This window comes from Blennius ocellaris (assembly GCF_963422515.1).
Source record: "Blennius ocellaris genome assembly, chromosome: 9".
Classification (NCBI taxonomy): domain Eukaryota; kingdom Metazoa; phylum Chordata; class Actinopteri; order Blenniiformes; family Blenniidae; genus Blennius; species Blennius ocellaris.
This window is the reverse complement of record NC_137658.1, coordinates 6278571-6292135: the sequence shown is the minus strand read 5'-3', so window position 1 is coordinate 6292135 and position 13565 is coordinate 6278571. Positions and strand designations below refer to the sequence as shown.

General features: G+C 41.9%; 2 protein-coding genes across 3 annotated transcripts; one reads left to right on the top strand and one right to left on the bottom strand.

Moving 5' to 3' along the window:
• Positions 1-1853: 1853 nt before the first annotated feature.
• On the top strand, positions 1854-3184 carry LOC308134283 (protein RD3; the record flags this gene model as incomplete). The annotated part of the gene is made up of 2 exons (XM_080501952.1): positions 1854-2161; positions 2809-3184. The coding sequence occupies 2 exons, from the start codon at positions 1854-1856 to the stop codon at positions 3182-3184; spliced, it is 684 nt and encodes a 227-aa protein (XP_080358078.1).
• Positions 3185-5196: 2012 nt separating this feature from the next.
• Positions 5197-11482, bottom strand: stx5a (syntaxin 5A). Of its 2 annotated transcripts, XM_080501975.1 has the most exons (12): positions 11375-11482; positions 10676-10922; positions 9740-9810; positions 9377-9432; positions 9218-9288; positions 8999-9115; positions 8725-8781; positions 8491-8572; positions 7250-7336; positions 7001-7104; positions 6763-6884; positions 5197-6456 (listed from the first exon to the last, which is right to left on the bottom strand). In XM_080501975.1, exons 2-12 carry the CDS (start codon positions 10736-10738, stop codon positions 6297-6299), a joined length of 990 nt encoding a protein of 329 aa, XP_080358101.1. In that variant the 5' UTR covers positions 10739-10922; positions 11375-11482; the 3' UTR covers positions 5197-6296. The 2 variants fall into 2 exon arrangements, with proteins under 2 accessions (XP_080358101.1, XP_080358102.1); XM_080501976.1 differs by lacking the exon at positions 7250-7336.
• Positions 11483-13565: the final 2083 nt, after the last annotated feature.

Here is a 13565-nt window from a genome sequence, read left to right as displayed (position 1 = left end):
CTTGGTCTGGCGATGATTATAATTAGATTATACTGCAGTAATCATTACAACCACGTATTCTTCCAGGTAGGCTCTGGATTTCAATGTAATCTGGGATTTGGTGGCTGAGTGCTGAGTGGTGTGGAAACCAGTAACTGGTCTGCAGAGTTCCCTTCCACACAATGTGCCTGAGGGTTCACCAAGGCTGTTAGGTAATTTTAGTGCAATATCGTCCAATGGATCCCAGTAATCACAGGTGTGCTTGTGAAATTATACTGTCTGCCCAGTGGGAGACTGTTTCTCAGAGTATATAACAGGGAGTGTGCGGCGTGTGTCAAGGGTTTGAAACCAGAATGTATGCTCGTTAAATTTTTATTGACAGTACAGAAATAACCGAGACGCCGAGATGGTGATTTGATGAATCATTGAGAAGGTCTACTGGTGTGCATCAGCAGCGACTTCAGAGATGAAATTCGAAGGAAAAAAAAGTCAGTGTTTCATTGCTTTTAGGTTAGATTGAACTGATTTTGCACATTTGTGAGGCAGATTGTTCCATGCAATGTGTTACTATCATCTCAGAGTCAGCTTTATAGTATCTGTGAGTTCAATTCAGTGGTTTTGTGCTTTCCAATATTTAAAACACAAGACAAACATAACATTTTTATACAACGTTATTAGCCTTTAGACAGGGTTATTGCCTGAGACAGCTTACCACTCCACCACAGAGCAAACAAGACAAGCAACACGCTCACATTTACACCTTCGACAAATTTATATGAACAGAAACTCAGAGTTGAACCCAGATCTTCTTGTTATGAGGCAAGTAATAATAACCACTATAATGCCCATGTCTGGGATAGATTTAACAATGATTATTTATATTATTCTTTTTCATTAATATCTGACATGTAAAGTTTGTGGTAATTGTAATTTTTTTTTTTTTTTTTTTTAAACAACTATTGTTTTTATCTTATCCAATGTGTCTTTGTTTAATCAGGAAGCTGCCTTGATATTAAAGATATATTTTACAAGTGAGACCTGGTCAGTGCAGCCCTCACCCAAATGCAAACAAATTCCAGGACAATATAAAAGTGCTGAGTGATAAACAAATGAAAAATAAAACCAAGACAGGTCATTCAAGGACAGGAAAACAACGTCACTCTTCCTTCACTGCTTTCTTTATGGGTCTTTATGGGTCTTTATGGGTCTCTAAAAGCCTCATGTCCATCGGCATTAAAACTTTTAGTGAAGCTTCTAACTGCGGCAAAGGGCCTGTGAATGTAAATGTAGATAACAAAAGCCAAATCTTTGTAGAAAAATTATATTGTACGATTAATAAAACAAATTTCACAATGATGTGTGACAAATCAGGTAAATTGTAATCCAGAACCAGAGGTTGTCTGGACGACAGTAGGAATGTTATAAAACAAGATATCTCATTTACCCACAGTCCTCTTGCTGTTATGCAAACAGACCACAAATACATACACAGCTCGCCCAAGTGTAACACTCATGTCATGGAGGTAAGCTTTATTAATACAGGATTACAGTTCTGCTCAATCCCAGCCTCACACACACACGTCCCGCGCTGTCCTCGCGTACAGGTGGCCGCCTGGGAGCTGTGCCACAGCACTTTCATCCGCTTTGAATGTCACCGGCCCGCGGAGGCCTCGGGTTCATCGAGCCGGTTCCTCGGGGGCTTTATCACAAACACTGGTGGAGCGCGATCAGAGAAGAATACGCCACGTCTCTGTAATCACAGATAATGGCGGTAAGACTACTGATAATTATCTGTGGGGTGAGATATATATATATATATATATATATATATATATACATAGAAATATTTTCACAAACTTTCTCCTCCAATCCAGATGTTTCCCTGGTCTGCTGTTTTCTCCCTCGAGCCCAAAGTGCCCGGCCAGCGCACCACCGAGGAGCTGGTGACCAACACTCTGATGCTGGAGCTGGGCGCCATGGTGAAGCGCACGGAACGCATCAGGCTGGAGAGGGCGACGGAGGGCCGGCGCCGCCGTCGCAGCTCCTCATCCACAGCCGACTACAGCTGGCTGGCCACCGCACCGACCCCGCAGCCCTACCAGCTGACCCCCAACGACCTGCTGGAGCTGCAGGACCTCTGTGCCAAGATCCCTCCTGCACAGTGTGGCCCCGTCATCGTCAGGTAGGACACGCTGCGGACAAGGTCTTGAAGAAAGAGCCTTGACAAACTGAGGCAGAATTGAATGAATGGAGACCCAGAGACAATGTTGGACTGCTGTAGAGAGAGCTGCAGGGTTTGAGTTTAATCCCAGTAACACTCTAAGTAACAATTTGCTGAGGCTCTCAAATGTATTGGTCAGCAAAACAAATGTTAATCCCGTCACATCCAAAAATAACAGAACTCAATATATTTCCAGCCAAACACCCCGGACCAGGAAAGACCAAGCGTATTGGGGGCCATTAGTGTTCAAAGTCTGTCATGAAATTAGACCTTGTCACCGTGCCATTGCAACTGCCTTAAAAAAAAAAAAAAGAAGTGTATGTACAGTATTATGCATGTGTCACATACTGCTTTCACTCCACATTTAACCTGAGAAACCCAGAAACACTCCACATACATCCTGGTGTGAATCCAACAAGTCTAAAGTTCCTCAGTTCCCTTGTATTACTCATACAGTAGTACTCAGACTACTATCAGGGTCACAGTGAAAGTTTCCGGCCTTAAAGAGCTGGTGCATTACAGCTGCATGCGTCTCCCTCCGCCCTCTTCAACTTCGTTTTTTATGTCGCCTGTCTTGTCTGCGACTGCCTCTGAAAACCTGCTTGCAGGTTCAGGACGTTGGTGTCACAGGTGGAGCCCGAGGTCCACGAGGTCCCCCGCCTCTTTCGCTCGGCGCTGCGCGACTGCGTGGAGGAGACGAGCGCCAACGAAGACGTCCAGCCGGAGGCGGCTTGCGAAAAGCAGCAGCGCAGCAAGAGCCTCTCCTTCGTTACTTTCCGCACCAAGTTCCGCACGGGGCACTTCTTCAGCAAAGGCGGCGGGATGAGGGGCTCCCGGGGGAACCTGCAGCAGCAGGTGGATTGGTCGGATGAGGAGGGGGAGGATGGCGAGGATGAGGAGGAAGCCCTCAAGGCCAGGGCGAGGAAGGGGAGGAGCAGGAGCATGCCAGAGATTAGTCCGATCGAACAGAGTGCCCAGGGGTGAGAGCAGCGAGGGAGTGTCGGCGAGGAAGAGAGGATGAAGAGGGGATATTTTAAACGTTCACTTCACATTCTGTTGCCTGTTAAGAGATATCGAAAGCCTTTGTTGTGCTGATGGCTGAATACAGAACAGTAGCTACTGTGTGCCACCGTTTGTTTTCAATATTATAGTTACAAATTGTATCACTAATGGAAAAAATAATATTGACGACAATGTCAGTGGCTGATGTATATTAAAGTCCACGTGTGGCACGCGGTCGACCTCCAAAAGCATCAACAAGCACATCTGACAATGAAATAAGATGAGAAAGTGCAGCCTGCATGCTGCAAGATACAAGACGCGTCCACAGCTGTATAAAATCTCAAAACCAATAAGTTTTGCTGAAGCGAAATGTGCGGCTCTTGTGCCTGAGTGGGAAAAATTTTTTGTGTTCGGTTGCAGGTCTGCATGTTGCTGCTGAAGAGTCCTGATATTTTATACAAAAAATCTGAGTATTGCATTGGAACTCTTGTAAATAAACTTATATTTATGCTTACATTTTGATGGTAACAGTGTCAATTATTTACTATCAACTCCACACAGAAAGACACTTGCAATAACTGCTTAAAAAGATTGATATAATGGTGGCATGAATATCCGCGCCAAATAAAGTACACGTTTTAATTAGCTATTTGTACTCTCAGTAACCTTCAAGTCAGTCTAATATGTGATTTGAGGATTGAAAGAGTGACCAAGATTAAATTTCTTGGTACCAAACTCAGCTGGAAGCCCCACATTGAGTATATTCGAACAAAAGTGAGTAAATGTATAGGTATTTTGCATAAAGTGAAATATGTTCTTGGTAAGGATTCCTTATTTCTTATATATTCTTCATTAATTGTTCCATACTTTACATATTGTATTTAGGTTTGGGGAAACGCATGCAATAGTGCAATAGAACGAATGTTCCTGCTTCAAAAAAAGGCGGTAAGTCACAAAGGCTCCAGAGAACATACAAACCACCTTTTTGTGAAGCTGAAACTGTTAAAATTTAAAGACCTTGTTAATTTAAAAATTTTACTGACCATGTGGAAAATTAAGCACAAGTTGGTACCGGAACATATTTACATGAAATTGACCTTGACCACAGATGACACAAGACGAAAAGGAAATTTTTGTGTACCTTTCTCCCGAACCTCCATAAGACAGAGGGGTTTCTTAGTTGCTGGGGTAAGATTATAGAATTCACTAAAATGTTCTCAAACAATAAATACATTTCAAAATATGTTTAAGGAGATGCAGATGGAGGAATACAAAAAAATGTAACTTGCATGTTGCAATGGGGAAATTTGTTTTGTTTTCTAAATTGTTCAAATTATTGATTTTTAAACGCATTATAGTCTGTTACAATTTTGTTGAATGGATCACCGCCGTTTATCGGCATCGATTTTTTTCTGTACATATTTAAAGGGGCATGAACAATAAGACGTCTTCATCGTGCTCCTTTTCACCATGCACTGTTCACATTAATGTATGACCCTGTTAAGTAAAATGTGAACATGGTTGAATAAATAAATAAATGAAAAAATGAAAAATATGTTAGGATTTTCCAGAGTTGCATTATTCACATTTGTCTTAAACACGGGCTGCAGGAAGGCCGAGAATCTCCCGAGTGAAACAAACACGTCGGCGTGAAAGTGTGTTATGCAACCGACAGGACAGAAGGGAGGAGAGGTCAGCTCAGGTCACGCTGCTTTACACTCAGCACACAGCCAGTGGGGCTTTTCTGGCACATTTATCAAATAATGAACTAATAAATAAAAAAAACAACACATCTGATCTGACTGAATTTAGTGAAAATTTAACGAGGGAAGTTATTTCCGCATGGATGTTTGTCACCTCCAGTGTCACAAACAAAAAGGGCGGCCCATACTCCTGTGGTTGTAAATACGCCGAGTATAAACTCGGTGCAGCTAATAATATCACTGCCGACTAATCCTCTAATCCCAAGAAAATCTGAGACGTGAATGCAACAACCCCATTATTGTTTTATTAATATTCACTTTTCTTTTTTTTTTTTTAATCAATACATCTTTATAACTATTTGCAATTTATACACTGAAGTCAAGGCATTTGGCTAAAAAAAACCCCCAAAAAACAAAACAAAAATAGGAAAAAATGCTTTGTTTCTTCTTAAAAATCTGATCTTTTAAATAACATCCTGTACATCAAAGTGGGGGGTGGGGGTTGGGGGGGTGGAGGGTGGCTCCCACACATGCAACCAGACACTTCCAGAGAAATCTGGCTGATCCGAGTCACTTCATGGTTGAGCTCCGACAGCCAGCGTGACCCCTTCATAAGCACTGATACAGTCCGCAGCAGTGAAGAAGTGACATTTTAAACCTTCTTCGGGACGTCGGCGCCGCTCGCAACCGGACAAATTCAATTAAATCGAGCTCGTGTCACCTCTGACACTTGACGTGGTAAATGTACCGTTCACGTCCCTGCAGCCGGCGGCGCCTGCAGGACCACAGCCGGCATCGAGCTACTGTGTCAACAGTTCGAGAGGAGCCTCCTTTTGGCAAAAGAAAAAAAAAAAAAACAACCTTTGAAAGCAAAAAAGCTTGAGGTGGATTTAAAAAAAAAAAAAAAAAAAATCACATTGTGACTGGGAGGAAGTGGGTTAACAGTTTCTGATGAACGACACAATCATGCTCCTCCAATAAAAAGTGGGTGAACTAAGAAGTGAAATAATACCACCGTTCTAGAGTTTGGCTTTAAAATAAAGAAAGAAAAGGGACGACGCGAGATAAACGGGGACATAATTTAAATCACAAGACAGTTTGCAGAATCAAACCATTAAATTATAGCCATTTTGATTAAATGTTTAGGAACAGTCGGTCAAAGTACAATACAGAGCAACTTTGTGCTCTTTCTCTATACAAAGTGGGGATTTTACACAATTTATTGTTTTATCTGGTCACAGTTCAATATCTTTATTCTTCATTTAACTGTTGAATTGAGCTCTATAGTCCATGGCTTGAGAATAAGAGACAAGTCCATATTCGTCCTCCATCACACTTGTTCCAGAAATCCGTGTGCTTTTATCCCTTCCAACCGGCCGCTTCAGAGTTCTTCAAGCAAAGAAGACGACGAAGATGATGAAGAAGACGATGAGGACGAGAAAGATCTTGATCATGAGCCAGCGGTTGGAGGAGACGGACTGGAAGTATTTGAGGATCTCCGTGTGGGCGGCCTCCACGTTGAGCTGAGTGTCTTCCACGTTCGCGTCGATCCTGAGGGACAAGACGGCAACGCCGAGTTTTAGCGGAGGTCGTCGATCGCGTTAGAAACAGAAACGATCCGATACGGTTCACGTCGGAACAAGACGTGGCTTTAAACAGCGGCGCAAATGTTAATGGATGAAGACAAAACAAAGGAACGAATGAGCAAACAAGCGGTCCGATCAGAGCTGCTCTCGTTGTGGCACAAGCTGTGACGACAGCCAATCAAGAGTGAATCTTAGAGGATAAGGGGGTTGACGGAGTTCCATCTTCTAAAAAGACCCTCGACCTAAACCCGTTTCCGCCCCCACATCTCACCTCTGGACGGTCTCCTCCTGCTCTTTGACCATGTGTGCCAGCTGTTGGAATATAGACCCCAGTTCTACGATGGTGCTCTCGATGTTCTGCATGGTATCTGCACGGCTCTGAATGTACGAGTCCTGGGGGGGGAAAAAAACAAACGCATTTTAGTCCACTCTCTTTCTAGAGTTGCCAGTGGACAGCTTTCATACCGTCTCCACAGACCCTACGTTCAAAAATGGGATTGTCTGTGTACCTGCTCATCAATAAGCTGGAGTTGCAAAGGGTTGCTCTGAGAATCCATGTCAATGGCCACGTCGCCGAGACTCCGGGACTCGTCCTGCATCAGGACCGAGCTTTCTGCGGGGAGACACCAAACACAAACGTGGCACCAGGTCAGCGATGGAGAGCCCCAGAGGCCGAGCGGAAAAGGAGAACAGCGGGCAGATGCAGTATCTTTTTTTTTTTACACCCGCTGGGAGAGTCAAGCGGTCCAGGGAAATACCTTTTAAATTTGCGGTTGTATAGCCCTGGTAGTCATTGCGCGGCTCGCGAGCTGCATGCGGCTCCTGGGCCCCTTTTTTGCGGCTCCCTAAAATGTTTTTTCATTTTTGCATTATAGAGGACCAAATGACAGTAATATTATTCATTCACAAGGACTTTGAGCAGTTCCCTACCACATGAGCGGTATTGAAAAATACACTGCCAGTCAAGATGTCTGCACAACCTGCTCCATTTATAGAGGGGGTGGGGGGTCAAAAACTAAACCGAGCCCAAATGTCCAATGAAACACCCGGAAATTACAGTTAGTAAAAGTGCGTTAATAATAAACATATTGTGTGCAAATGTTGAATGTGAAGTTTTACTTAGTCATTTAGTCACTGTCTGAGACAATTAGAACAATTAAAGACGATAAATAGAACAACAAACATCAAGGAGGTAAGAAATTTGAATCCTGATATGTTGTAGTGATTGACTATTAAAATGAATTTAGGCAGAGACTGTTCTCCTTTAATTGAAATGTTGGAAAAGCTTTTAGTCTGTAATACTAACGCGAAGTTTCAAGGTATTGACAGTGGACACTTTGCTTAAGACTGGGGCCGATCGGGAGCATCTGACTGGCAGTATAAATCCACGCGGGGGGGAAGCAATTGAGCTTCCTGCACTCATCAAAGGGTCTCCAGTAAAGGAAGAAGCCCGCTGAATCACACAATGATGGACTGAGCAGGAGCCAGAAAGGACGACTAGATAGCATCCAAGCCAAAACTACCAGAGGTGTGTTCACTCTATGACAGGCTTAACGTTGCCCGTTTTAGTTGAAGAGCAGATAATGTTTTTTTTTAATGCGTTTCGGAATGAAACTTGTCAAGATTGTGAAATCCTGGTCATGGAGGACCACTGCACTACACGTTTTAAGGATCTCCAGGCTTTCTGTAAAGTTTACCGACGACCCATTCGGCAAGAGTCGGGAGATGCTTGAAACATTCAGACAATGGCTCTGCAGGACCAGGGAATGAACGAAACCCGCTTCCGGTTACAACCGCAGAAAGTTCTCAGGTATTTTTTTTAGTGGCAGAGTGTTTCCATAGAGTGAACATGCCACTGTGCGGCTGTGACGGTCATGCTGCGTTCACCGGTTTGTGCCAATATGAGACGAGACCCTCGGGGGGGGGGGGGGGGGGGAACAGCGAGCAACTACAAGCATGAAAGCTCAGACTGGGGGGGGGGCGGGGGGGGCGGACTTACTGAAGTTGTTCGCCATGAGAGGAGACGACGAGACGGGAGGTTGTGAGAATTGTTCTCTCCTGCTGCGCTGCTGCTTCAGGTTCTGCAGGACGAGAGTCAAGTGGTGGAGGGGGGGGGGGGGGGGGGGGTACGAGTCACATAACGAAGGAACCAACACGCCAATGAAAACTGTGGAATCTGTTTCCATATAATGAAGCACAATAAACAAAAACAACAAAAAAAAAAACTTCTCACCTCTGTTCTGACCTCCAGGACTGATTTGAAGTCATTTGACATCGAAGCCAGTTTAGACTGAAGGAAAATGAAACGTATTAGTTACACTTACATTACACGAAATATTTTTTTTAAACCTTCAAAATACATCAGATACATCATGATAATTCTATACATCTAAAATGTATTTAAATATGTTAGGGAAGAATAACCAAAAACATCAGTAGACGTAAAGAGATCTATCTGGACACCACGTACATGCACGGTTAAAAATTCTTATTAAGAGTTAATTGACCTGTAAAGACACCACGATGGTGTTGGAATGACTCTGGATGTGGCGGCCGCCCGGCGCTCCACGGGACCGCACCAAGTCCTGCAGCTGTGCTATCTGCTTGTTTAGACTGTTGATGTCCTAAAAAAAAACAACAAAATGACAGGAAATGACTCAGCATATACACGTTCGTTTGATCACCACAGTTCACTGGATTTTTTTTTTTCTCCCTCTTCCACTCACTTGTTTAATGATGTACGTTAGCTCCTCAATCTCCACCGCCTTATCGTCAAATAGGGATTTTCTTTTTGCCACTAAAACATCAAAACAAGAGATTATAAGATGAGACCTGGAGACAACATCATAAGAAAACACAGCAAAATATGCTGCTGTCGCACTTACAAATTGTGAGTTTTTCCAGTTTGGCAAATGTGTTACTCAAGTCTTTTCCAATTCTCCTGCAAAGACAAAGTGAATGTTGATTTCATTGAATACGTTTGTTCAAGTTTGCATTTTACGACACTTGTAGGTTTAACATAAGCTTTGTCATACAAAAACCAAAAATGAAAGCGTCAGCCTCTCCACATCTCCTCACAAAGACTACATTACTGAATTGTCACGAGTGCACAAAGTAGTAGTGTGTTATATGCAAAAGTAAATTTAAAAAAAAGAATCTATTCTGTCAATACAAATGCCACCCATTACGAACAATAGCTCGAAATATTTGTGAGCTGTTCAAACAGAAACCATCACCGCGGAACTCACTTCGCCATGACTGTGAAGTCACTGCGCTGCCGGAGGGCGCTGAGAGCTGGTTTACTTGGCTGGACTCCATTCTGCAGGGAAGGAACAAAGAAATAAGAATAATTAAATGCCAAATAGAAAACCTGAAGAATTACTTTACATACCAGGTTTAAGTCAATACAAATGCCATTGTCTATTACGCTATGTTACTCTGTGGCTCAAATGGTAAAACTATCCAAATTAGGAACTCAAGCATAAAAAAAAAAATAAAAAAAAAAAGTTCAACTTCTTCTAGTAGCTGCTCTTAATCTGCCTTGTCATCAGGTTTACTTTCAGTTATGTTGTAACTACTTTTCACAAATATCTTTTCCTCATAGTTGAGTCTCTGTCTTGTCGATAAACTTTTCAGTGTCATTTATTTATCAGACACTTTCAACTTCAGATTTTTTTATACATCACTCTTAAATGTATTTGATCTCCATGTTAGGACAATATGTAACAAACTTTATATAAACAACCATGTTAAAACAAATGTAAGCAATTTGTTTGGAAAAAAAGTAGATTTCTTAAAAGTTAAGTGTTGGATGGGAAATAAATATTTACATTTAGATTAGATCATCCTGTATTAGTCCCAAAGGAGGGAAATTCCTCATGTTGCAGCAGTTTTAGGGGATTGAATTTCTCCTAGAAAACTGCTGTCACTAATAATCCTACTTTTCGGAATCATTGTTTAGGTCCCTGATTGTTTAGATCTACACCTACATCCATATACACCGGAAACACAATTCACTGTGTCACTTCAGTAAATAAGACAGCTGTGTAGTTAATGTGTATTAAGTTAACTTGAAAACCATTTAATTAAATAGACAAAGTAATCAAACTTGAAGTCAAGTCATCTAAACGGGGGTGACCGTGTTGTTATGGTCCGGGGGTGGGTGACGTTTAACCCGATCGTACCTGTCTGCCCTGGAGGGATTTACAGGCCGATTGGAACTCGAGGGTCCGGTCCCGACACGTCATCCTGCCGCCGGGAAAGTGTCACCTGGCCGCCGGAGAGCAGAAACTACCGGGGAAGTACCGGCTCCTCTTTTTTTTTTTTTATTATTATCTTATAAGATGAGTGAAGCAGAAGATCCCCCGGTGGGCGCTCGAGCTCACATCCAAGGTGGGGTCGTCGCCTTCATAGACTCATGTACACGCATATCTGTGGCAATGGAGAAAGAGGCGATGTTTAAAGCAAACTGTTAAAATCCAAATAAGAAAAAAAAGAAGAAAAAAAACTCAGATTCTGACGTGGGAAGCTCGGAGGCGTTAGCACAAACAACACTGCCGATTCAAACTGAAGCCGATGGACTATTAACGACGTCTGCCGCTCCCCCACGTACAAGCAAAATGCGTAGATATGATCGTGAAAAGGTAAACTGCGATTATCCCGGAATCTGGACCGGGTCACAGTTGAGTGAAGGCCGAACCACCACGACACAGCTGATCCCGGCCTCAACCGGCTAACCAGCGGCTAATGCTAGCTCCAACACAGCTCACCGGGTTTAACCGAGCCGTCTCTCCCGGAATTACCCCGCTCAAAACTCGACGTCGAAAAACCCACGAGAGCTCCGTCGAGGTTTTAAAGGCAATGATCGATCGGTTCCAACTCACTTGAGTCGATATCACAGCATATTTCCGCGAGCCGTCGATGTTTCTGGAGGAAAAACTCATCAGGAGCAGGAGTTAAAGTTCCGATCCGGGTCGTTTCCGCCATTGACGTCACTTGCCACGTCTACTTTACCAAGGCAGAAAAGCCCTGCAGTGCGGAGCAAGAGACACCAGGGGGAGACATTTCTCCTGCTGACGGCACCGCGGGAGGAGTCTGGTTGAGAAGCGTCGAATCACCATTACCTGTCCTTTATCTGTCAAATATCTTCTTTTTCTTATTAATTTCCTGTTAAATCCAGAGAGGTAATGAGTAGATACTAAAACATATTTTTTCCCTGCATTTTCACTAATATTACTTTATATGCTTGATACATTTCTTTTAATTCATTTACTTCATACCATATATATAAATTGGAATCACAAATTCTGTTTGATGATGTTGGTTGGATTGTTGATCTATTCTAATCCTTATTATATTCTCATTAATTATGGTTAATCGTGAATATTTCACATTAAGATTAATACAGTTCCTAATGACATGATATATTTGTGTGTACAAAGCATAGTCAGATGCAAACAATAAAGCACATAAATATTGCACCAAAGAAATAACTTTAATGAACAAATTATGTAAGCTAAAGGCTGGATTTCTGGCTTTGTGTGCTAAGCTATGAAATCTGATCTTGAAAGAACACATTGCGTAAATGATAGTTTCATAACATCACACACACTGTAATTAAGAATGCTTTTAGGATATCTTGATTTTCTTTGCAGTGTATACTATCCCAGTTGGTATTGTGAAATGTATTTAAATAAATTACAATTTTGGTGTGTAATAAATGTGACATCATGGTTTATATTTTGAACAGCATGAATTGATTTAAATGATCAGCGAGTTACGACATTATCTGCTCAAAGCAAAATACAATTTTTACCCGTAAAAAGAGAGTGAATGGCTGTGATTTGCTGCTGCCTCAGGTGAGTCGACCTGCAGGTACAGCATGGAGAGCCTGATAACATCCAGCAGGTCCTCCAATCTCCTCTCTCTCTCCTGCTGGTACCCCCATCCTCACCCTGACAGGATGAAGCATGTTCAGACCACAACTATGTCCTCAGCCATTTACCTGCTCGACCCCCAACCATGCTCCCCCATCATCTTCTCCACCTCACTTTAATCCACCAGGTGTATCTCCTCCTCTGAAACGCTTTTCTTCATGCCTGCTTTTTAAGTTGTCCTTGATGTTATATAAAATGCTCAAAGTAACTGCTGAAAGGAGCAGCTTGTTGAATTCACTCGAATTAGGATTTCGCCAGTTAAATAACAATTTCCTCACCACTTTCTATGGACTTAACAAACCTCATCGACGTTTATAACCGCCATCTATTGACCCAGGAACTATTTCACATTAGCTGCCGAAAAATGAAATTAATTCCGTCCATATCAAAGGCATATGTTGACAAAATACAATATTATTCTATATTGAAGTCTATGACTTGTGTGTCATATAGAATCAACAATAAACAAATCTTTGATTTAATCAGACGCTGAAATTACTCAGTCAGGCTTAAGAACCCATATTTAAACTTAAACAGCCTCTTATTGTTTATTTTAACACTCTTTATCCATCATTGAAATTCTCCTTTTCTCATGTTGTTAACTACGAGGCCCACGAAAGGCATGTTTGGTTTCCATCGTGAAAAGTCCACATGCTCTCTTTGCAGACTGCGTTGATTTACAAGATTGTAGGAACAAGGCAACGCAACATATGGGAACAATAACACACTTTGCTGACTTCAAGTGTTTATACACATATGAAGGTGTAATACTGAATAATATGTGTTATGTGATTTAATTTCAGTCAGTTTATCCCCATAAATTTTGCACATTTGTCCTTTAAGATGGCCTCAGAAAGTTAGTTATAGATTTGCTGTACAACAAGTATGAGTCGTGATAAGCCTTTTCATTTTAAGGTCCTAAATAACAGAAATATTTGTACTTTGTTATTTTACTTAAGCTGATTTTTCAGATGTCTGTACTTAAGTGTTGTCGTTTTTTTTTTTTTTTAGTTTCGACAACATTTAATCTGTACATTTGACATTTGTACACAAATGTTTGTACTTTCAGGATGCTTTAAACTGGCTCTTTACAAGTTCCAAACTTTATAATGATGATTCTGAGTTATAGCAGGAGAAG

What these genes read in the sequence shown, in the direction of transcription:
- stx5a (XM_080501975.1), bottom strand. Translation starts at nt 10,738, where the DNA reads ATGACGTGTCGGGACCGGACCCTCGAGTTCCAATCGGCCTGTAAATCC. An exon ending in AATCCCTCCAGGGCAGACAG is followed by an intron (nt 9,811 to 10,675) that starts GTACGATCGGGT and finishes CCTTCCCTGCAG; the next exon opens with AATGGAGTCCAGCCAAGTAA. An exon ending in ACTGGAAAAACTCACAATTT is followed by an intron (nt 9,289 to 9,376) that starts GTAAGTGCGACA and finishes TTGATGTTTTAG; the next exon opens with TGGCAAAAAGAAAATCCCTA.